The sequence below is a fragment of the Eumetopias jubatus genome, unplaced genomic scaffold (genome assembly GCF_037043125.1).
Source record: "Eumetopias jubatus isolate StellerSeaLion01/CBP00866 unplaced genomic scaffold, mEumJub1_p1.0 scaffold_9, whole genome shotgun sequence".
In the NCBI taxonomy this organism is placed as follows: Eukaryota; Metazoa; Chordata; class Mammalia; order Carnivora; family Otariidae; genus Eumetopias; species Eumetopias jubatus.
In genome coordinates, this window is record NW_028274815.1 from 75,963,796 (window position 1) to 75,988,388 (window position 24,593).

At 37.8% G+C, this 24,593-nt stretch overlaps 1 protein-coding gene across 1 annotated transcript in view; it reads right to left on the reverse strand.

The window, feature by feature from the left end:
- Positions 1-3,254: 3,254 nt before the first annotated feature.
- DYNC2LI1 (dynein cytoplasmic 2 light intermediate chain 1) overlaps positions 3,255-24,593 on the reverse strand; it is a 39,046-nt gene continuing 17,707 nt past the window's right edge. The window contains exons 6-13 of the mRNA XM_028103845.2: positions 20,516-20,702; positions 19,523-19,591; positions 18,820-18,897; positions 15,329-15,405; positions 14,688-14,758; positions 11,715-11,812; positions 11,234-11,326; positions 3,255-3,317 (exon numbers count right to left, since the gene is read on the reverse strand). Coding sequence (XP_027959646.2) covers positions 3,255-3,317; positions 11,234-11,326; positions 11,715-11,812; positions 14,688-14,758; positions 15,329-15,405; positions 18,820-18,897; positions 19,523-19,591; positions 20,516-20,702 — 736 coding nt within the window. The remainder of the gene's footprint in view (positions 3,318-11,233; positions 11,327-11,714; positions 11,813-14,687; positions 14,759-15,328; positions 15,406-18,819; positions 18,898-19,522; positions 19,592-20,515; positions 20,703-24,593) is intronic.

Sequence of the window (24,593 nt, forward strand, 5' to 3'; positions counted from 1 at the left end):
GAAATAAGAAAGCCACGTGTTTTTGATAGTACATCTTAAGTCTTTTAACTCCATCTGTGCCCCTCAGATCCATGCAGGCTTTGAATGATATTCTGACCTGCAGGGACATGTGCTATTTGGAAATTGTGAGTGAGCTGGTCCAAAAATGTAAATAGTAATAATTCATAAAGTTATGAGAGACTAGTGTGACTGTTTTGTTTGTTCTAGACACAGAAAAATAGGTCAGTTAAAAAATTATGTTTACAGGGCACCTGGCTGGCTCTTTGGTGGAGCATGCGACTCTTGATCTCAGGGTTGTGAGTTCGAGCCCCACGTTGGGTGTAGAGACTACTTTTAAATATAAAAAAAATTTTTTTTAAATTATGCTTACATTTGATACAATATTTGTTAAGAATACTTGAGTGGTTATTGACTGTAAGTAACAAAAAAGAGCATTGTGGGTTTGAGTGAAGCAAAGCATCCTGCAAAATTGGGGGTGGGTGGGAATGCTTTATCATTGAAAAACCCACATTTATGTGTACATGTCCACATGAGGGTCTGAGTTACCCAGTCACACTGAAAGGATGTTGGACAGATGCTGCATGATGAAGACCCCTGATACAGAGCACTTGGTGATTTTTTGGGAGATAAAATGAAAACCTGCAGGAATGGGCTCAACTGAGATCACAGCATACCAGACAGACCTCAGGTAATGTCTTTAAAGATTAGTTTGCTGTTTTTCCACTTTTCACTAAGTTTACTTATAAAATCAAAAGTGAATGTTACTAGATAAAGTGTATGCACTGAGAAATGACATCTTTAAGGCTAGAGAGGAGGGGTTATTTAAGTCCATACAGAAAAGCTGTTCAGCTGACATAGTATTTACACTAAGAACCAAAATTCAGGTTCTTGAATCGTAAAGAGAAAGAATGCTGATAAATATAGAGATACTTGTATTACATATTTTTAGGGATGAAATGATGTATATAGATGATTAAAAATGGGTCCTATACTAAATGACTGATTATCTTTCTGATGATTGATATTCAGGTAATTCACATCCAAGTCTGAAAAGACCCTGTCTCAATGTTACCATGGTAACTCTGAGGGAGAACATCTTAGTACGTGAACTTGTTCAGTTGCTGTGACCTAACTTGTAACGAATGATAAATTATAGCATTTGAAATGTCTCATATTATAGCAGAAAAGATCATTTCATTAAGGAAACCACAGTAAAATTCTATTTCTTAGAACTGTATTTAAGGATCTGGAGACATTGGCAAATTACCAGAATAGTATTGTCAATTTTTATAAAAGGTCTCTGACACTGATGATTATGGTGTAATAGTTACATAATGCATTACAGATTATATATGTCACATCAGTTATAGACAATTCTGCAGATGATAATCTATTAAAGTAGTTCAAAGAGAGTCCCACAGGAACCTCTTTTGAAATCGCTGATTTCAACTTACTAAAGATATGGGTGTGCACTGTAAGTGGAAACATTTCTACTATTCATATGCAGATGAATTTCATTCTAGCTCGGAAACATTTGGAAAATTGACATAGCACGTGACTTCAAGCTATTAAATGTTACTGATACCATCTTAGAAAAACAATGACTTTCAACATGTGACAGTCTGTCTCAAGTCAAAAATGGACAGTGATGTGTAAGACAATCAAATTATATAACAGAAATTTCTGTTACTATTGTAGAATAGGCTGTTTCTTCCCCAGTCAGTGGATGTTTCTGAGATTATAACATTCAATATTAATTTAAAGGGAGCTCTTTCTCCACGGCACTTGGGCAGGGTGCCTGCCTGCACCTAAGACTATTGAAAGCATATTGAAAATATGCTGAAACTCCTGTTGTCAAGAGTGCTGGAATCACATGGACTGCAAGTAGTTTATGAAGTCTTTTTTTTTTTTCCTGAAATTATGTCCCACATTCTTTTATTTTAAAGATTTTATTTATTTGACAGAGAGACAGAGCACAAGTAGGGGGAGCAGCAGAGGGAGAGGGAGAGCCTGATGTGGGGCTTGATCCCAGGACCCTGGAATCATGACGTGAGCTGAAGGCAGACGCCTAATGACTGAGCCACCCAGGCGCCCCAAGTAGTTTATGAAGTCTTATTACTTCATTGCAGTGATCAGGTAGTTTGCTTTCCACTCAGATACCACTCGTCAATTTTGGTGTTCTTGGGTTTAGTAAGTGTGCTTATTTGAAGTTGGGTGTATGGTTTATTAGAATGAACATATTTTGTAATGGAAATGGAAGAACACAGAAATGACTTTCTTGGTCACAGACAATTAAGCTTACTCCAGATCGAACTTGGCTAGCAGGTACACAAATTCATAGGATCGAGAAGGTTTCTTAAAAGCTATTTCCCCTTGGAAATGATCTTTCAATATTACCAGTTCATGAAGTTTTGGCCTGCTTATTGATAGAATATATCCTTAAATTTACATGTTCTTCAAAAAGTTATACTGGGCGCCTGGGTGGCTCGGGTGTTAAGCGTCTGCCTTCGGCTCAGTTCGCGATCTCAGGGTCCTGGGATCGAGTCCCACATAGGGCTCCCTGCTCAGTGGGGAGTCTGCTTCTCCCTCTACCCTTCCCACTCACTTTCTCTCTCACAGATAAATAAAATCTTTAAAAAAAAAAGTTATATTCAGTGGGGCGCCTGGGTTGCTCAGTCGTTAGGCGTCTGCCTTCGCCTCAGGTCATGATCACAGGGTCCTGGGATTCAGCAGGAAGCCTGCTTCTCCCTCTCACACTCCCCCTGCTTGTGTTCCCTTTCGCTGTTTGTCAAATAAATAAAATCTTAAAAAAGTTATACTCAAAATAAATATGTCAGAATCATCAGAGGTGCAGATTACCCCAATTCCAGACCCACTGATTCAGGATCTCTGGGTGTGGGGACTCAGGAATGTGCATTTTGTTTTATTTTTTCAAAGATTTTATTTATTGGACAGAGGCAGCAAGATGATATAAGCAGAAACTTATAAATGCTGAAATAAGTATACACTAAACCTATTAGAGAATGGTAGAATATTTTTTATTTTAAAAAATACTGTATGTAATTACACAACTTTTTCCCCTCTTAAAAGACTTAAAAGTATCCAGAGACTTGCACTAATACAACAAATGCCACTTTTCCTTTAACAAATACACATCTTAGCTTCCTTCACTTGCTACCATTATAGCTAATTAATAAAATAAACTTACTTGTATTTGGGAAAGAAGAAATAAGTACACTATAGGTGAATTAGGTTCAAGAATCAAACTCAATTTGTTTCCAAGACTTGGAAGAACTTCTTTTATATTGTTCCAGTTCCTAAAACAAAAATATGTTACTTAAGAAAAAAACTTAAAAATTAAACTAGGCACCTTAAAACTGCCTTATTAGCATTTTTTAGGTATGACAGTACATCCTTTATGGTATCATCCTCAAAATTTCTTGACAATTATTCTGTAAATTCTTATAATTAGGATTTATTTTCTAGAAATGTAGTCTTCAGAGTTTCTGTGTAGCCTAAATAACACTTAGAAATGCACTTATTAAAGATGAAATTATATAATACATATATGTACAAATTCTTTTAACTCTTAAAATACATTTGTCATACTTTATTTAAAAGTGATATTTTTGTTTCCTGTTCAACTCTTGCCAAAACTGGGTTGAAGTTGTCAAATTATCAATATTTAAAATGTATATATTCTTTTGACCCAGTGATTGTGCCTTTCAAAATGTGTCTCATAGAATAATAGAGAAGAGCGCAAGGATATAAATAGAAGAATATTCACTGTGTATCCCAGGGCAGGACTGGAAACAACTTGGCTGTCTCTCAGTAAGGACATTATTAAAGACATCAGCGCTCGTTCACAAGGGGTTCATGGGCAGCCAGCAAAAATAGCGGGATATGTGCCACAAGAAGAAAAAGGGTGGAGAAAGGACGGGATGATTCCCACTTTCTATTTTATAGACTTCTATATCTTTTGAGGGTTGTTTTTCATAATGAGTATATGTTACTTTTACAATTCATAAATTCTAACATGGGTGGAAACCCTGCATGAGATGATTCATATACAAAGGGATTATCAAAGGGGATTACCTCCTGGCTTCTTACATGTTGTTCAGTGTATCAATAACTGTACAAAGTATATTATTTCAGATAAGCAGAAAGTGGTTACTCTGCAAGATAAGGCAATCACTGTTCTTTGGTTAATGTAACAAGTTCACAGTTGCTATGAAAAGAAAATTCCATTCTCATTTTCCGAAAAATTGTGGATTGTCTCTTTTATATCTATACTCAAGTTACTTAAGTTTAAATGTTAGAAGTTTTAAAACTGAAGACAGACTTTGGAAGAGTTTTTATATAATAACTCCAAAGTAGTCTTTCCAGATTGGTTTATTTTTTTAAAATGAAGTTAATTCAGTTCACCAGTCATCTGCCACATAGGGTTTCAAAGACTATTAAGTCATAAAGAATAAACAGTAGTTTTCTTTTAATTGGAAGCACTGTATTATTTTTACCAATGATAAGGGTGAGGACATTGCTTTGAGAGTCTTTGCTAAAGATATCTCCCTTCTGCAGAGAGGAAACTGAGAGAAGAACAGGGCTGGTCACACAGGCCATGTCACAAAGAATGAGTGATGTGATACCGAACTCACCACGACCACTAAACCTTCAATACTCCTGTCGTGGTTAGTCAAAATAATATGATTTAATTCTCTAAAGGAAGAGCAAGCAAGAGGATTTTCTTTTTCTTTTTTTTAAACATTTTATTTATTTGACAGAGCACAAGCAGAGGGAGAAGCAGGCTCCCCGCTGAGCAAGGAGCCCGATGCAGGACTCAATCCCAGGACCCTGGGATCACGACCCAAGCTGAAGGCAGATGCTTAACCGACTGAGCCACCCAGGCATCCCAAGAGGATTTTCTTTACACTGTAATTCTTCATGATTGCTTTAGAGAGCCATTTTAAAAGTGAATGCAAAACGAAGAAAGGTTTCCACCTTGCCTCTTAAGAACTTCTAAAGTTTTCGATCATAGGTGGACCACAGTCTTAAAACACTTGAAACAGCATCTTCGATAAAGGACGGTAAGAACATTTTTCCCTAAACATGTAAATCAGTGTGTGTTATGTGTTTAAATTATAGGCTTAGGGATTATAGACAAGTTGATTTTTGAAAACAAATTCAAAATAGGTATGTGTGGCTGGCCAAGAAGAGCTTAAAAATATTGTTTACCCAAACCTTTTCCTTGTTCTTTTTTTTTTTTCTTTCTTTGGCAATAAAAATATAGAAAAGAGGTAGAAGCGTTCACTAAGTGCTTTCTATATACGTATGTCCCCTTAAAATCAGGAATGCTTTAAACCTAGAGGGCTTTTTAAATTTTGGGAGCAACCTAAGTGTCCACTGATAGATGAAGGGATAAAAAAAGATGTGGTATATACACACAATGGAATATTAGCCATAAAAATGAGATCTTGCCACTTGCAACAACATGAATGAATTTATAGGGTGTTAGGCTGAGTGAAATAAGTCAGAGACAGTTACCATATGATTTCACTCATATGTGTAATTTAAGAAACAAATGAGGAAAGGAAAAAAAACCAGATTCAACTTTAGAGAAAAACTGATAGTCATCAGAGGGGAGGTGGGTGGGAGGATGGGTAAAATGGGTGACGGGGATTAAGAGTACACTTCTAATGAGCACTGAGTAATGCAGAGAATTGGTGAACTGCTATATTGTACACCTGAAACTAACATAACACTGTATGTGAACTACACTGGAATTTTTTTAAAAAGAGAATTAAAAAAAAAAAAACTAGAGGGCTTTTAAAAGCAAAAACTGAGGCAGTATTTTTTTTAAATTCAATTAACATGTAATGTATTATTTGCTTCAAGGGTACAGGTCTGTGATTCATCAGTCTTATATGATACCCAGTGCTCATTACAACACATACCTTCCCCAATGTCCATCACCCAGTACCCCATCCCTCCACCCCTCTCCCCTCCAGAAAACCTCAGTTTGTTTCCTATGATTAAGAGTCTCTTACGGTTTGTCTCCCTCTCTGGTTTCATCTTGTTTCATTTTTTTCCTCTCTCCCCACTATGATCCCCTGCCTTGTTTCTTAAATTCCACATATCAGTGAGATCATATAATTGTCTTTCTCTGATTGGCTGATTTCGCTTAGCATAATACCTTCCAGTTCCATCCATGTCGTTGCAAATGGCAAGATTTCAGTTTTTTGATGGCTGCATAATATTCCATTGTGTATATATACCACTTCTTCTTTATCCATTCATCTGTTGATGGACATCTTGGCTCTTTCCACAGTTTGGCTATTGTGGATATTGCTGCTATAAACATTGGGGTGCAGCTGCCCCTTCGGATCCCTACATTTGTATCTTTGGGATAAATACCCAGGAGTGCAATTGCTGGGTCGTAGGGTAGCTCTATTTTCAACTTTTTGAGTAACCTCATACTGTTTTCCAGAGTGGTTGCACCAGCTTGCATTCCCACCAACAGTGTAGGAGGGTTCCCCATTCTCCGCATCCCCGCCAACATCTGTCATTTCCTGACTTGTTAATTTTAGCCATTCTGACTGGTGTGAGGTGGTAACTCATTGAGGTTTTGATTTGTAGTTCCCTGGTGTCGAGTGATGTTGAGCACTTTTTCATGTGTCTGTTGGCCATTTGGATGTCTTCTTTGCAGAAATGTTTTTCATGTCTTCTGCCCATTTCTTGGATTATTTGTTCTTTGGGTGTTGAGTTTGATAAATTCTTTATAGATTTTGGATACTAGCCCTTTATCTTCCATGTCGTTTGTAAGTATCTTCTCCCATTCTGTCAGCTGTCTTTTGGTTTTGTTGACTGTTTCCTTTGCTGTGCAAAAGCTTTTTATCTTGATGAAGTCCCAATAAGTTCATTTTTGCCCTTGTTTCCCTTGCCTTTGGAAATGTGTCTAGCCAGAAGTTGCTGCAGCCGAGGTGGAAGAGGTTGCTGCCTGTGTTCTCCTCAAGGATTTTGAGGGACTCATGTCTCACATTTAGGTCTTTCACTCATTTTAAGTCTATTTTTGTGTATGGTGTAAAGAAATGGTCCAGTTTCATTCTTCTGTATGTGGCTGTCCAATTTTCCCAACACCATTTGTTGAAGAGACTTTTTTCCATTGGATATTCTTTCCTGCTTTGTCGAAGATAAGTTGACCATAGAGTTGAGGGTCCATTTCTGGGCTCTCTATTCTGTTCCATTGATCTGTGTGTCTGTTTTTGTGCCAGTACCATCCTATCTTGACGATGACAGCTTTGTAATAGAGCTTGAAGTCCAGAATTGTGATGTCACCAGTTTTGCTTTTCTTTTTCAACATTCCTCTGGCTGTTAGGGGTCTTTTCTGGTTCCATACAAATTTTAGGATTATTTGTTCCAGTTTTGTGAAAAAAAATTTATGGTATTTTTTTTGATAGGGACTTCATTGAATGTGTAGATTGCTCTAACTAGCCATAGACATTTTCACAATATTTGTTCTTCCAATCCATGAGCATGAACGTTTTCCATTTCTTTGTGTCTTCCTCAGTTTCTTTCATGAGTGTTCTATAGTTTCCTGAGTACAGATCCTTTGCCTCTTTGGTTAGGTTTATTCCTAGGTGTCTTATAGTTTTGGGTGCAGTTGTAAGTGGGATCAACTCCTTAATTTCTCTTTCTTCTGTCTCATTGTTCTGTGCATTGATTTTATATCCTGCCACTTTGCTGAATTCCTATATGAGTTCTGGCAATTTTGGGGTGGAGTCTTTTGGGTTTTCCACATAGAGTATAAAGAGTAGAGCAGACATCAGTGAAATAGAAACCAAAAGAACGGTAGAACAGATCAACGAAACTAAGAGCTAGTTTTTTGAAAGAACTAATAAGATTGATAAAACCCTGGCCAGACTTATCAAAAAGAATAGAGAAAGGACCCAAATAAATAAAATCATGAATGAAAGAGGAGAGATCACAACCAACACCAAAGAAATACAATTATAAGAACATATTATGAGCAACTATATGCCAACAAATTAGGCAATCTGGAAGAAATGGATGCATTCCTACTAAAGACATAAAAACTACCAAAACTGAAGAAAGGAAGAAATAGAAAATAGAAAAATTGAAGCAGTAATCAAAAATCTTCCAGCAAACAAGAGTCCAGGGCCATGTGGCTTCCCAGGGGAATTCTACCAAACATTTAAAGAAGAATTCATACCTATTCTTCTGAAGCTGTTTCAAAAAATCGAAATGTAAGGAAAACTTCCAAACTCTTTCTATGAGGCCAGCATTACCTTGATCTAAACCAAAGACCCCACCAAAAAGGAAAATTACAGACTAATATCCCTGATGAACTGGGATGCAAAAATTCTCACCAAGATACTAGCCAATAGGATCCAACAGTACATTAAAAGGATTATTCACCACGTCCAAGTGGGATTTATTCCTGGGCTGCAAGGGTGGTTCAACATCTGCAAATCAATCAATGTGATACACTACATAAGTAAAAGAAAGGACAAGAACCATATGATCCTCTCAATAGATGCAGAAAAAGCATTTGACAAAGTACAGCATCCTTTCTTGATTAAAACTCTTCACACTGTAGGGATAGAGGGTACATACCTCAACATCATAAAAGCCATCTATGAAAAACCCACAGCGAATATCCTTCTCAATGGTGAAAAACTGAGAGCTTTTCCCCTAAGGTCAGGAATACGTCAGGGATGTCCACTGCTGTTCAACATAGTCCTAGAAGTCCTAGCCTCAGCAATCAGACAACAAAAAGAAATAAAAGGCATTCGAATTGGCAAAGTAGCAGTCAACCTCTCACTTTCTGCAGATAACCAAGATACTCTATGAGGAAGTATTTTCTGGTGTCCATGTGAAGTCTGGCAAAAAAAAGAACTGAGTAGAGAAGAGAGAGCTAATTAAGCAAAGACAGTCTTCAGGAAAGGTGAAAGGGGCCTTAAGGCTGATCCTTAAACATGTGAGGACTGATTTCAGTCCCCTGTGAGGATCTACACGCAGCTGTGGAGATGGGGAGCAAGGAGTCTGGACAACTATAAATGACACATTTTACTACCAAGGACTTTAAAATAGGTGTTATAGAATTTGGAGGGGGCTTGGTGCCTCCATGGCACCAGCAGAATTAATAGAAATGTGGTTCAAACACAGTTCTTCTGGGGCCCAGGGATGGACACATCCTTCTTGCCTAATGATTCTATATGACCTGAGCCTTTTCAGTGGCTCCAGAGTTGGAGGAACCGAATGGAACTCAAGAGTGAGCCTCTTCACCTTAGAAGTGACATGCTCTAATTTCACTGCCAAAGCTTAAAGGCCCCAAACTTTGTTTTTGTTTTTTTTCCCCTGATGATTATTTAAGCCACTAATAATGGGGCTTGAAGATGGGGAGGGAATCGAGAGGGGGGGATCACATGTGGTCTCGGACTCAGGGCCAGCCCTCCACTCATATGCAACTATTATATTTAAATGAAACAGGACGTCCTCTGTCCTCCCAAGAAGCACCAGAATCCAAAGTATCTGGGTTAAAGGTATGCAGACAAATGGCACACAGATGGGCTTCTCTAAGCATTTACAGATTGTTTTTAAGTAAGGACACACTTTTATGTAATTATGGAAATGTGTTATGTGGCAATAATGATATTAAAAGATCAAAAAGAGGGGGACCTGGGTGGCTCAGTTGGTTAAGAGGCTGCCTTCAGCTCAAATCATGATTCCAGGACTCCAGCCCCATGTCAGGGTCCCTGCTCAGTGGGGAGTCTGTTTCTCCCTCTTCCTCTACCCCTGCTCACTCTCTCTCTTCTCTCTCTCAAATAAATAAATAAATAATCTAAAAAAAGCAATGTGAAGAGCTATAGACAACTGGCTAGATTTTCACATAATGCAGATGAATTCTTTCATAGGCTGTGTTAATAGTGAAGAATGGTAGTTATTGTGGGGTTGCTTTCCAGTTCCACTCCAAATTCCTACAGTTTTAGGTCAGTAAGGGAAGACGGATTTGAATGTGAAAAGTCACGATGCTGAAAAACACCCCAGCCCTTTCATAATACCTGTGTATGTAAGTGTAATAAAAAGGGTCACTATGCAATATAAACACATACTCTTATCAAACAATGGCAGTCATTGACTCCTCGGTAAATATTAATTCAGGGATGGCTTCCAACTAATCTTTAGCTAAGCTGCACACATAATAAAGGTTATGTGAGGCCATCTATTTCTACAACACGCCTCTCACTTTGCTACAGCAACAAAACCCTCTAAATATTCATGACATAGTTTTCAAAAGTCTTCTGGACTGTGTTTAAATAGGATGTTTTGTTTTCTTATTTTAGGGCCCCTGAAGGTGAAAGGCTAGTGCTGAGAAAAATATCCTAGTTCCTGCTCCCGTGGATGGCTGTGTTCAGGTTACCCTTGCAACAGTGTGACGGCCCAAGTGACACAGCTCTACAAATCCCACCCCAGAGGCTGTCGGGGCATTCAATTTATAGTGCTTGCTGTAAATTTGGGTTCTGCACATTGTCTAGTTTTAGAGATCCGGGAAAATTTTAAGTATCAGGGTCATGATGAATTTGCCAGCTTTTGCATTCTTACATCAGACTTATTCTATCACAAATGGCGCTAGCTGGGCATATATGGAACACAGTCTCCATTTTTAACCATTCTCCTGAGAGATCCTGTGTTTGCACACTTTCAGACTGGGTAGTCCTGAATTTTTCAGGTACAAGAAGAGTTTAAGTATGTCTGAATAGTCTAACAAAAAACAAAACCATTTAAAGAATCCCACAGACAAAAGAATATTGTGAAACGGTCTCCCTAGCACCAAGGTAAGAACTACCCATCTTCAACATAAAGTAAACTGGAAAACCCAAAGAGGATATGTGAACATTATGTCATCTCTGGGTGGTGGAATGATTTAAAGTCCTTCTTCATGAACATCAGAATTTTTTTTTTATATAGTAAAGATGTATTATTTCAGTTTTTTTTTTAAGATTTTATTTTTAATCTCTACACCCAGCATGGGGCTCGAACTCATGACCCCAAATATCAAGAGTTGCACATTCTACCAACCGAGCCAGCCAGGCGCCCCTTCAATAATTTTGAAAGTAAAAAAAAAAATTAAATACATTGAGAAAAATCTATGGAATTCTAGAGGTATTTTGTGATAAAACTCAAGATGAGATAAAATAAATGTTGAGGATACTACCTGATCCTTCTGAATTCTCATTTCATCAACTTCACTTTCAGCGTACTGAGGGTCTCTTGCAGGGTCCTTGGTATCTTTCAGCATGTTGACACTCTGAAATTACAGTTCTTCAAGTCATTTCATGCCCGTACCCCCAAACAGTCAACAACTACCATCTGCCTCAGCCAGACCCTCTATGGTCTTTTGAGGTTTTATCATCACTGCTGAGGCCCATTTCAGATAGCACCAGGCCCGCTCCCTCCCTCTCTGTCCAGCTGCTGTCTCCCACTTTGCCAACAGCCTGGGAGCTGAATTTGAAGAGCTGTGTCTTGCTCATCTTTTAAAACCCACAGTGCCTTGTGTACAATAGATTTTTGGCACACAATTTTTGAGCATGCCAGAATAGAAAACAAAGTAATCATAATAGGCTCATTGGAACATTTCCTAATAACAGCTGAATAATGCTAAACATTCTTGCTTTAAAAGAATTAGAAATCTTTACCTTTGGTGGAAAGACCCTTTCATACACTTTTTTCCACAACTCCATTGGTGAATGGGCATGAAGCTTTCCAATGTCATTATCAGGAACAGGAGGAGATCCTAAAATTGGAAATTGTACACCAAATGACTGCACTGATTAAAACTTGACAAACTGTCTCAATAAAACAGATAACACTTAGAAAGATAGAAATCCTAGATCATTCATTTCCCTTCTCCCTAATATAGCCACTCTTAAAATTTACCCCAGCCCAGTGTAGCAAGGCCACAGGTTCTAGCACCAGAGGAAGAGGAGACAGAGTAATGAGTCAGTTGTGATACTCTTTCCTCATACTTACATTGCCACCCGGTGAAAATAGCAGGTTTGATATTCTCATGTGTTTATGAATTTGTAAGGAAACACTCTTATGTGCTACCCACTAAAGTGCAAATTGGGACACCTAATTCAGAGGGGAATGTGGCACTACTAACTGCCATGCAAATATGGAAAAAGGTTATATGCTATTACCCAGAAACCCCAATTTTTGGTGTTTAATCTGGAAACACCTGCACACAGGTATTAATGATTTCACACTGCAGCATCATTTCATTTGTATTAGTGAAAAACTGGCCAGAACTAAACTGTCCATCAGTAAGCTGTAGTGAACTAAATTACTATGCACAGCCATGCTCTGTAACCCTGCAGCAGTCAAAATACCAAATAGAACTAGCTGCAGCATTAATATGGAAAAACCGCCAAGACGTATTGAGTAGAAAGGGAAACTTTCAAAACAATAGCTATAGAATGAGACAATTATGTTCAAACAAGTAGTTTTTTCTATATCGCATTCACATGTATAGAAAATAGTCTGGAAGTCTTATATGTACTATTTTAACATTTTATAATGAGAATGTCTTTATGTACTGATTGTGTACTTTAATATGAAAATTAATTTGAAAAAATGCCACGTCCTGGCAATTTGTCTATAATCTGAGATTTCTCATTCTTTCTATTCTAGCATTTACAATGTTGATCTTTCAGGACCTCCTTATCACTCTGGTGGGAAAGACAGTGATGCAATCCACCAATCTTATTCAGCTCTCCCAAGTTTTTTACTTGTCCTCGTTTGTGTGTGTGTGTGTGTGTATTAACTTCTATACAATTTTATCATCTTTGTAGGTAAATGTATCCACCATCAAGATACTGCACAGTGCCATTGTCTCAAGGATCCCTTGCCTTGCCCTTTTATACCCACACCACCTCTTCCCAATTTCCCCTCCTACTTCCCTGTGTACGGTCCTGTCCCTAACCTCTGATAACTATTAATCTTTCCTCCACTTCTGAAATTTTTTCATCATAAAAATTTTACATAAATAGAATCATAGCGTATATAACCTTTTCTGATTGGCTTTTTTTTTTCACTCAGTATAATTCCTTGGTGATCTTCAAGTTACTGTGTGTTATCAATAGTTTGTTCCGTTTTATTGCTGAGTAGTATTCTATGGTATGGATGTACCGTACCATAGTAGAGAGTTTTAAACAACATCTCGTTTCTAGTTTGGGGCTATTACAAATGAAGCCACCGCGAACATTTGTGTACAGATTTTTATGTGAAGGTAAGTTTTAATTTCTAAGATAAATGTCCAATAATGCAATTTCTAAGTCATATGGTAGTACATGTTTAGTTTTATAAAAAGCTGTCAAACTGTGTTCAAGAGTGGCTGTATCATTTTACATTCCTACCAGCAATGTAGGAGTATCCAGTTTCTCCATATTCTTGTCAGCATTTGGTGTTGTCACTTTTTTTGGTTAGCTATTCTGATGAGCTCATTGTGGTTTCCATTTGCATTTCCCTAATGATTAGAAATATTAACCATCTTTTCATATGCTTATTTTCCATTTGTATATCCTCTTTGGTGAAATGTCTGCTCATGTATTTTGCCTATTTTCTAACAGGATTTTTTTACTGTTAAGTTCTTTATATATTTTAGATAATAGTCCTTTGTCAGATATGCAGTTGAAAATATTTTCTCCCAGCATGTAGTATGTCTTTTTATCCTTTTCAAATGGACTTTCAAGAGCAAAAGTTTTTAATTTTGATGAGGTCTAAGCTCCATGATTTTTAATTTCAGTTTCTCATTCCTTTTTTGACGTCCAACTACTTACAGGGGTATTATCTATCAGTATACACAGTGATTCTCATAGCTAATGAAATTAAGTCGGTGTTAATTATAAAAACCAGTCTTTGGGATCACTCATTAACCACCTCTATTCTTTTCATTCCAATTCAATCTGTAATCTCATTACAAAGATCTACATTTGAAGTCCAGTCAACTTTAGCATGTAAGAGTAATGATGGACGGGAAATAAAAAAAACTACTATCTACTAGAGCGTTAAAACCAAACTTTGTCAGTCCCCGAGTAGAAAGAGTTGCTAGGCCCCAAAAAGATAAGGAGCTTGATTATATAAACCCTTAAAATTCTTTTTGCTTCACGAGCCTAAAAGTCTGTAAGTTTAGGAAATACATCCCATTATCTGAAGCAAACTATTTTCATAATGAAGAATTAAAGCATACATAATTAGTACAACTGTTCTTTTTTGGTTTATTCCATCACACTTGAATCTTGTATTTTTCATCACTGCCCATGATATATAGCTTTCACTTTCCTGACCACTCTGTGCTTCTGGTTTTCTTCTAAACCCAACAAGCTAAAATTTAAAAGTACCTGGAAATCAGTGAGGGAAAGGAAATACGTGCAAAATTTTTTAGTGAAAGAGAGATCCGAAATCCGTCTCTTATGTGGCAACATTCCTTCCATCACAAATATGTCAGTGTGATGCATGTTGCATCAATACTGTGTATACAAAGAAATACATAAGAAATAACAGCAATGATAATGAAATCAGAAATGGTATGTTGGAGATGGAGTGAACACGGGATAGGGTGAAATCAATAAGCAATTAAAAAATTGAACAATCTTAATAAGTTCACCAACCTATTTGACTTAAAGAATCCAATCCTGCTGTGATAAACAGTGGTTTATTCTGATCCACACATATTGATTTGCTACATGGGTAAGAAGAAAAAAAGAGTCTAATTTAGTTTAGCAATCGAATATCCTGCCATGCTCTACTGTAAATACAGAGCCAAGTTTTACATGTAGCCACTGGTGAAAGAGCACTGTCCCCAAATGAATGAGTGAATATCTATTTAAGCTTTTTCAAAAATTAAAGTCTGGCATTAAAGTATTTTATAGGGAAAAAAAGTGACAGACCCAAATTACTTTAAATGAAAACCAGGAAAAGTAGCAAGATTAAGAAAAATATACATACTACAATGATCAATTCAATTTCTAATCAATATAAGAAAATGATAATACAGGGAAAGCTACTAACATGAGAGAAGTCAAATCAGTGAAATAGCTGTAATAGTATTTTATTCTAGTCTCAGACTGTTATATAACATTTTAGTTATAAAATTTGAGAAATATTTAAATACAAGAAACAGGAAATAATATGAAACTATTTCCCTAAGAATAACCATTTGGGGGCACTTTCTTACGAACAAACAATAATTAGATGAGAACAATAATCAGATGAGATTATTATTGGCAAAAAAAAGATAGTTTATCAGTACCTTTTGTCAATACCAAATGCTAACTGGTTGATAACTCCACGTATTTTTAGTAATAGAGCTTCTGATTTACTGGTAAACTAAAAAAAAAGATCAGAATAAGTTATATACTCTGCTTTTAAATCACAGAAACAGGTAAAATAAATATGCCTTTGAACAAGTACAAATTGCAGACAGAATTATTACTTATTTGCCCATAGAACTATTTATTCTTCTGAGCAGACAGAAACCTGAATAAAGGAAAATTATCTCATATTTGTTTTAGCTCATTCTTCGAACTTCATTGAGTGCATGATATTAAAGGGACGTGTGTATGCACTAATCATTTCAGCTGCTCCCACATATGGAACATAATTACTTCCCAAAAGCAGTCTGGCTGGTAGAAAATAGGAGGTATATATCATAAATAACTTTTCCATCCACGAACATATTACTGTCTTCCAAAAAGCCAGCAGGGAAGCTACAGACTAGTCCAACAATACTGATACTCATTAAAAAGATCTTTTAACTTCTCTTCAGAATTGCCCTTGAGCTTGCAAAGTAGCTACTAAGCATTCTCAGTGGTGGTATGTAAGGAGGGTGACCATAACCAGACTTCAGGGAATGAAAGGGGGTGGGTACTATTAATAATTAAGCTGAGACCTCAGGTGAACATCAGGACACGTGATTACCCCACAAATCTTTTAAGACTAGATTTGATTTTTGGAAATATCAAAAGTTTCTCAGCCAAATCAGAATGGCTAAGATGTATAAAAGTGGGAAAAACAACCTTGAACCAAAATGAAAAGTAATTTTATAAGGCAAATCAATTTTCAGGATAAGATTCATTCTGGATTAAGGACAGGTTCCCAGGCAAAGTATTTACTCATGTAAATATATAAAATTTAATACATTGACTTTTCAAAACAAACATTTTTAAAACTTTTGAAATTTAAAAATATAAAATAATTGAATTTTTAAAACACAACTTTATTACTATTATTATTTATGTTCCCTATGTGGAAAGGAAAATACCTCATCACAAATGTATTTTATAGAAGGGCATCAGCTGCCTTGAAACATCCTCCACAAATAGCTGTAGAGCTTCTGCTTGGATAAACTCAGTGGGAACTCATTATCTCCCAAAGCAACTCATTCCATTTTCAGATAATGGTAGTATTAGAAAGTTCTTTCTTATTTTGAGCTAAACTCTGCTCTATTGATTCCTTGTTCTTGACTCTGAGAGCGCAAAGAATATCTAATACCTGATCCTTTTTCCATGGAACAATCCTTCGACTATTTAGAGCATTACCACATTCTAGACGACAGAACATTATTTTATACTCCTCATATATCACATTTTTAAGTCTCATACCATCCTGGCAGCTTTCCACTGAATCTGGTCCTGCTTATCAGTGTTTTGTTTGTTTGTTTTAAGATTTTATTTGACAGAGCACAAGCAGGGGGAGCCACAGGCTCCCCACTGAGCAGGGAGCCCAACGTGGAGTTCGATCTCAGGACCCTGGGATCATGACCTGAGCGGAAGGCAGACGCTTAACGGACTGAGCCACCCAGACTCCCCTATCAGTTCTATTTTTATTTTTATTAACTTCATTAGATTGCTCATAATAGTGAATCCATTTTCTTGTCTAAATTAGAAAGGCTCAACTAAAGGGCTAAAAAAAAAACAAAACTGTTGAGGGGCGCCTGGGTGGCTCAGTCCGTTAAGCGGCTGCCTTCAGCTCAGGTCATGATCCCAGGGGTCTTGGGATCGAGCCCCACATTCGGCTCCCTGCTCAGCGGAGAGCCTGTTTCTCCCTTTCCATCTGCCTGCCACTCTGCCTACTTGTGCTCTCTCTCTCTGTCAAATAAATAAATAAAATCTTAAAAAAAAAAAACTGTTGAGTATCCATCAACCTTGTCAGGCAGCCCCGAACTGTCTCTCTTGAACGGGGGGGCAGGGGAAAACCGGAAGTGAAATAGAAAGACGGGGCTTTGTAACTTTGGCTGCGCTCTTCTTGGTCTGGGAAGCTAGACAACCTTTATGGTTCTCCTGGTCCAGAAGGGCTCCTCTAACTCAAACTCATCCCTCTAGCTTGCTGAAAGCTGAGATGAAGCCTTTCTCAAATCCATTCCCTAGAAGACCCTGATCTTGTAGAGCCTTCTAGACCTGCCTGAGTTGATCTAAAATTTGTACACTTAAGACCAGACTAGACCCTGACTGATCATCAAATGTGATCTGTTCCTAAAGAAACATAGAGATTTCCCTCAGCTAAGTAACCAGAACTAACTGTGGGGCTTTATCTTGTAAAAATAAGAAACTACAAGATTCATGGTCTTTGCTTCTATATCCTGGATACATTCATTTTAAACTCCCCATGTCTTTTTGAAACAGTAAAAAAAGTATTTCCAAAGCACTCTGTCAATTTAATATATAAGTAGATACAGTATAAATGTAAAAGGTACTGATTTTTAGAAAAACACACAATGCAATTTATTTGGAGTATTCAGAAGTAAAAAAATTTAAATATAGATCATATTCATCACTTTTAGTCATAATATCCTAGCCATGAAGGCCAGGGACTAGACCGTGTTGTCTCCAGCTTCCTCTGAGCACTTTCATGTACCAGGAAAAAGAAACCATTCAAATGGGAAGATAGTATTTCTTTTAAATAAAAGTACTTTTATATTTTATTGCATTTAAGAATATCCTTTATCCTTTGTTCCTGCTGTGGAAGGTAAGGATAACAGTTATAAGCAACATTGATTAAGGAACACTTTGTTTCAGACCCTGTGGTAAGCACATCACCTTAATCTCTCACTTATCCTTACAACAACCCTATGAAGAAGGCACTGGTTTTGTCCATTTTACCCTGGAGGAGACTGGGGCTTGAGTGAGATGACATGGCCTGTCTGAGATCACACATCTGGTAAATGGCTGTCATGAGATTCGAACCCAGGCACCAGGACTCTCAAATTCATGGTTTTAACTGCAACAACAGTGTTTTTTTTTTTTTTTAAGTTTAAAAAAAGAACATATTGTTAAAGGGTTCCCCCCCCCTTTTCTCTTAAGAGAAGACAGATTCTAATTCTTGAGGGGAAATTAAAATGAATAAATTAATAGCCAGATTATCTCTTTAAGACTGGGGCTTGGGGGTGCCTGGGTGGCTCAGTTGAGCATCTGACTCTTGATTTTGGCTCGGGATATGATCTTCAGATCATGAGATCTAGCCCCAAGTCAGGCTCCATGCTCAGCAGGGAATCTGCTTGAGATTCTGATTGGGGTTTATGGACATAAGCAATTGCTCTGAAGACACTGTTGGCCATCTAGCAGAGTCCGTTCTAGAAATACATTATCAAACACTCTGTAACAAGAGGATTTGGGAGCAGCAGGAAAGGGAAGGAAGGGATTATGTGTACTAGTAAAAACATTAGTATTTATAACTGTGCATGAAATTGCTAATCTTTAAATTTGGTGCTGTCCACTCAAGCCAAAGGATAGGAAATGTACGAACCATTAATGATGCTCCATGATAATGTGCAACAAATCGAAGGGTCTTGCATATAACCTTTCTCTTCTCAGAGTCAAAATCCTGAAGAAATATATTTTTAAAAAGAAAAAAGTTGAGAAAATTAAATATCTGTAGCAGGAAGGTGCAAATTACTAAGTGTAGAAATACATGATTTCTTTCTTTCTTTTCTGGGGGGGGAACATACCCTATGGAGTAGGATTCCATGACCTTGATGCTTGTTTCTATAGAGAGTTGGACAGTAGCTGAAGCCTTCTAGAACTACAGCCATCAGCTCTTTTTTTGTTTAAACACTTAGTTCAACAGAATTTAGATGTAAGCACACATTTTATAGTGTGGAATACCCCAGGGATTCTCTGACAAACAAAGATAAGAAAACAATTTTCTGCTTTCTTCAATTTGAAAGTTGGGAAGTCAGCCCTATCCCTCAGTGACTGGGTGAAAGATTCAGTTCTCAATCTGCCTTATCCCCATTCGACTGCCTTATCCCCACTCCACTGTATGTATTGTTCTTTACGTATTTTCTCTTTCCCCGCTATGTCTTCTTTTCCAAAATCTTTAAGGTGTGTGACTCCTTGACCTCTCCCTCCCAGAGTCATTTTTCTTATTTCACTATTATCTTTCTTCCTCTCCCATAAAGCCTGGCTATGCATAAACAACCACCTTAACTAGAAGTGGAAAAGCTTACCTGAAAAATATCGTATTTACTTCCAATTATGACCAGAGGTATTAGAAATGGGTCGACTAATTCACGATCCTGTTAACATATTTCATTGCTTTATTATTATTTAGTACTATGTATTCAGCAAATTCTATTTAATTCTAAAAATATACCATTTTCGTCTTTTCATAAATGTTGACTTTGTTTGCTTGACATAAAGGTTGTCCCAATTTTTAACTTTCACTTGTTACATTTCTCAAGTATAAAACTAGAAATGGCAATTCCCTAAATTACCATATTTATTTGTTATATTCTGTCCTGTTTTCTTAAATAACATGTCATCTGCCTGTTTTTGTTATTTACTTTTTGGTATTCTCTTTTGTTGCCATAGCATCCACACTGCACAGATGGGAACCATAAGCTATCAGTTTCATCCTGGTATTCCCTATGTAAAACACATTCCTATAAAGCCTGGGCAACGTACGATACTGCTGCAGATTTTCTAGAAAATGATATTCATGGTTGTATTTAGAGACTTGTGTTACCATCGTTGCAACTTTATAATTTCATTAGTTGTCAGATGATCAAAAGATAACTGAATATGTGACAGACACTAAATGAACGTAAAATACAGACTGACAATAAGACTGTGAAAACTCTACTTGTGGCTTAAATTTGTAGCTTCATCTGCTCTTTGCCAGGTGACTTTTGTACAGTCCAGTTTTTTATGTTCATTTAACAGAGATTATAAAATCAATATCAAACTACTACTTCAAAACTCTATTTCTTTTGATTGGTATAATATGCCATAACAATCACAGTGGATGTCTAACAAGAAGACATGAGAAGTCTTTTTCCTTGTTTTGCTCTCACTGAGGTTTTATTAAATTGCTATAATTTTCCAGTGAACAAGTTCATCATTTCAAATCATGCATAAAACTCTAAGGAAGTTGTTTGTGATGTTATCTTTAACTATGTATGGGGCTAAGGATTCTAGGAATAATCCCAACAGCAACTCACTGGATGGTTCTTCTGCATATTGCTCCATATCTTCTGTCTCATTTCAGACGCTGCTTTAGAATTTGTCTTCCCCAGTTTCATTATCATTTTATCTACATGGTTTTTTGTGGCTTGCAACAGATTTTCCATGGTGGGCCAAAGGTCATTGGGTTTTGAAAGATCCAAAACAAGAACAATAGAAAATGTCCTAAAAAAATAAAAATATTTCTTAAAAAAGACTTCAAAATAACTGTTTTGAAACCTTATTATACTGAAATTTATTATCTAAGAATAACACTGTAGCTTAAGGATCAAATAAAACATAGCACTTTTCTAACACACACACACACACACACACACACACACACACACACACACACACACACACGGCCAAAGTTATAGCCTTATTAATTCCAGCACTTTTCCCTTGTGATATTTAAGTGTCACAACCAGTAGTGGCACTGAAGGTTTTGTTTCTACTAAAAATAATCCAGTTCAGATAATCTGCAAGCAATCGGGTACAACAATGTGGTGATTAGATCCAAGTTCACCGTGTCCTCCAGAGAAGGGAAGGGAATAGTGAGCGCACGGCACTAACACAAGGATGAGGTGAAGGAGAGCAGACGCACCGACAGCCCCGGGGCAGGGGACCGCCTCACTTATTCCGTCTCGGCGACAGCCCTTCCTAAAAGGTGTCTGCGTTGTCCGTCTTCTGGATCAGAAGTCTGAGGCACAGGTTTGTATAAGTAGTAAACTGGAGAGGTGTAGATCCAGAGCCACAGGACTTTCTGCTCCACCACGGGGCCTCCCTGAACGCGCACCCGTGACCACCACACACACCCCTGCCGTCGCCACATGAATGCGTACGTGTGTTCACGTCAAACATAAATCAAACTCAGCAACAACAGACTGAAAAACGGGTAAAGGACTCCAACAGACATTTCTCCAAAGAATATATAAACGTGGCCATTAACGTATGAAAAGATGCCCAATATCCCTAATCCTCACAGAAATGCAAATCAAAACCACAATGAGATGTCACTTCACACTCATCAGGATCGCTATGATAAGACAAAAACAGAATAAAAACGCCAATAACAGGTGTTGGTAAGGAAACAGAAATTGGAATCCTTGAGCATTGCTGGTGAGAATGTAAAATGTGAAATTCCTACTGTGTTCAACAGTATGCTGGTTCCTCAAAAAAATTAAACAGAATTACCGTATGATCCAACAATTCCACTTCCGAGAGTATCTGAAATCAGGGACTTGAACATGTATCTATACACCAGCGCTCAGAGAGCACTATTCACAACAGCCAAAAGGTGGGAATGACCCAAATACCCATCCATGGATGAATGCATCAACAAAATGTGCTAGACACACCCAGTAGAATCTGAATGGAAGGAAATTCTGACATGTGCTACAACATGGGTGAACCCCGAAGACTTTCTGGGACGTGAAAGCAGCCAGACTCAAAGGCCAAGTACCACATGACTTCATGAATAGGAGGTCCCTAGAATAGTCAGATTCACCGAAACAGCACGTATAAAGGTACCTGGCTGCCAAGGGCTGGGGAAGGGGGCTGCAGGGAGTCAGTGTTTCCTGGGGATAGAGTTTCAGCAGTTGGGGAGGCTGACAAAATTCTGGAGATGGATGGTGGTGATGGCTGCACAACAATGGAATATACACAACGCCACTAACCTGTACACTTAAAAATGGCTAAAGGGATAAAATGTGAGGACATTTTATCAAAATAGAAAACAAATCTAGGGGTATTTCAGAACATGGTCATAGTAAGTATGGAGAGCCATAATCACAGGCCCATATATCCCTGATCAACAGGGCAACCATTCTGCTAGTAGATATAACAAGGAATTACAGTACATTTACTTTATAATTATGTCAGTTATTTTGCTTAGTTTGAGAAAAACAGCTATTTTGTGTAATTCAAGTGAAACAGTAAATTCTATACTACAGGTCTAACTTCAGAAAATAGTCTTTTAGACAGTAATTGTTGAGATTTTCTATAAAATTAGCATGCCATTAAATTGTATAGCTAATCAGATCTAAACATTTTAATAAACTCGTGACAGCTTTACTTGACTATAATAAATAATTGTATGTTTATAATAGGAAATTAATTTTATTGCTGGGGGTTAGTATGGTTAATGTTTAAAAAACACTGACTATGGTTTCACTTTTTTTTACTGTGGTAAAATGTATATAACCAAAAATTTATCATTTTTCCAAATAAAAAAATAACTTCAAGTGAAAATAAAACAGAATATTCAACCTTTTTCCAAGATTAAAGTTTGTATTTCCATTGCACTGTATACACCTGCGCTATTTTTACTTTCATAGCAAATGAGAGCAAAAAAATGTTTTTATTTGAGTATAGTTGACACACCATGTCACATTAGTTTCAGGTGTACAACTTAGCAACTGACAAGTTGATACATGATACTGTGCTCACCACAGGTGTAGCTCCCATCTGTCCCATTACATCACTATTACGGTATCACTGACTGTATTCCCTATGTTGGGGCTTTCATCCCTGTGACTTATTCATTCCATAACCGGAAGCCTGGATCTCCCACTCCCCTTCACCCATTGCGCCCATCCCTCCACCCCCTTCCCTCCGGCAGCCATCAGTCTGTTCTCTATTTACGGGTCTGATTCTGCTTTGGTTTGTTCTTTTTTTTTTTTTAGATTCCATTTATGAGTGGAATCCTATGGTATTTGTCTTTCTCATTCTGACTTATTTCACTTAGCATAGTACCCTCTAGGTCCATCCATGTTGTCTCAAATGGCACGATCTCATCCTTAAAAAAATATATATTTTTTTTTAAAAACCACCACCTCTTTATTTATTTATTTTTAAAGATTTTATTTATTTGACAGAGTGAGACACAGCGAGAGAGGGAACACGAGCAGAGGGAGGGGGAGAGGGAGAAGCAGGCTTCCTGCGGAGCAGGGAGCCCGATGTGGGGCTCGATCCCAGGACCCTGGGATCATGACCTGAGCCGAGGGCAGATGCTTAACGACCGAGCCACTCAGGTGCCCCCCAACCACCTCTTTAAACAGGGAATGAAACCACAGGAAATGCTCCATTACAAATTACCTAAAGTCTGTTCAGTGCATTTATAATTATTCTATGAACAGTCATTTTAAAGATAAACAGTATCTAATAGCATTTGGCAATATTATTTTTCTCAAGTTGCTGGGCTTTGTCCAACACAAGGAAATTAATTATGTGTCAAATTGATTCCAGTCACAAAACACTCTTGAGATTTGCGACTACATTAGGAGTGAAATGTTTTTCATGAATTTCTTAAGCACTCAGCAACCTACTTGGGATGCAGGCCTCTGGCTCCCCTTCCTCTGTTCATCATAACCCTGACCTCCCCTCCTAAAGCAAGCTACAGCTGCCCTGGGCTTCTAGGGAATGAAGACCCAAGAATTCACAAAGTGAGGCATTAAGGAAGCTGTGGAAAAACGTGGCTTCCTGCAGAAACCAGAATTTCCACAAGGCCATCAGGCCCAAAGCCTCTTGGGCCAGAGGAGGGGAGTGAGATCATTTGACAGGGTGATATGACAAAGTGATGTGACAGAGTCAGGGCCAGAAGAGCAGCTCCCAGCCATTTTCGCTCCTTTCCGCCTCGGGCCACACGGCCTGGCAGCCCTCCTTGCCTTCTCTCAACCACACCACGGTGGCCTCAATTCCCAGGTGGCCTCCATGATTTGCGTTAAAGGAGGACAAATGAAAAACTATATAGCTGTAAAAAAAAAAAAAATCATGTTGCTGAAAAATAATGTTAGGGGAAAATGATGGTTATAGGGGTGCCTGGATGGCTCAGTCATTAAGCATCTGCCTTCGGCTCAGGTCATGATCCCAGGGGCCTGGGATCGAGCCCCGCATCGGGCTCCCTGCTCGGCGGGAAGCCTGCTTCTCCCTCTCCCACTCCCCCTGCTTGTGTTCCCTCTCTGTGTCTCTTTCTGTCAGATAAATAAAATCTTTAAAACAAAAATTATGGTTATACATGAAAAAGCAAGATCTAAACATATATAGAAAACATCCCAAAATTGTACAAAGTATATT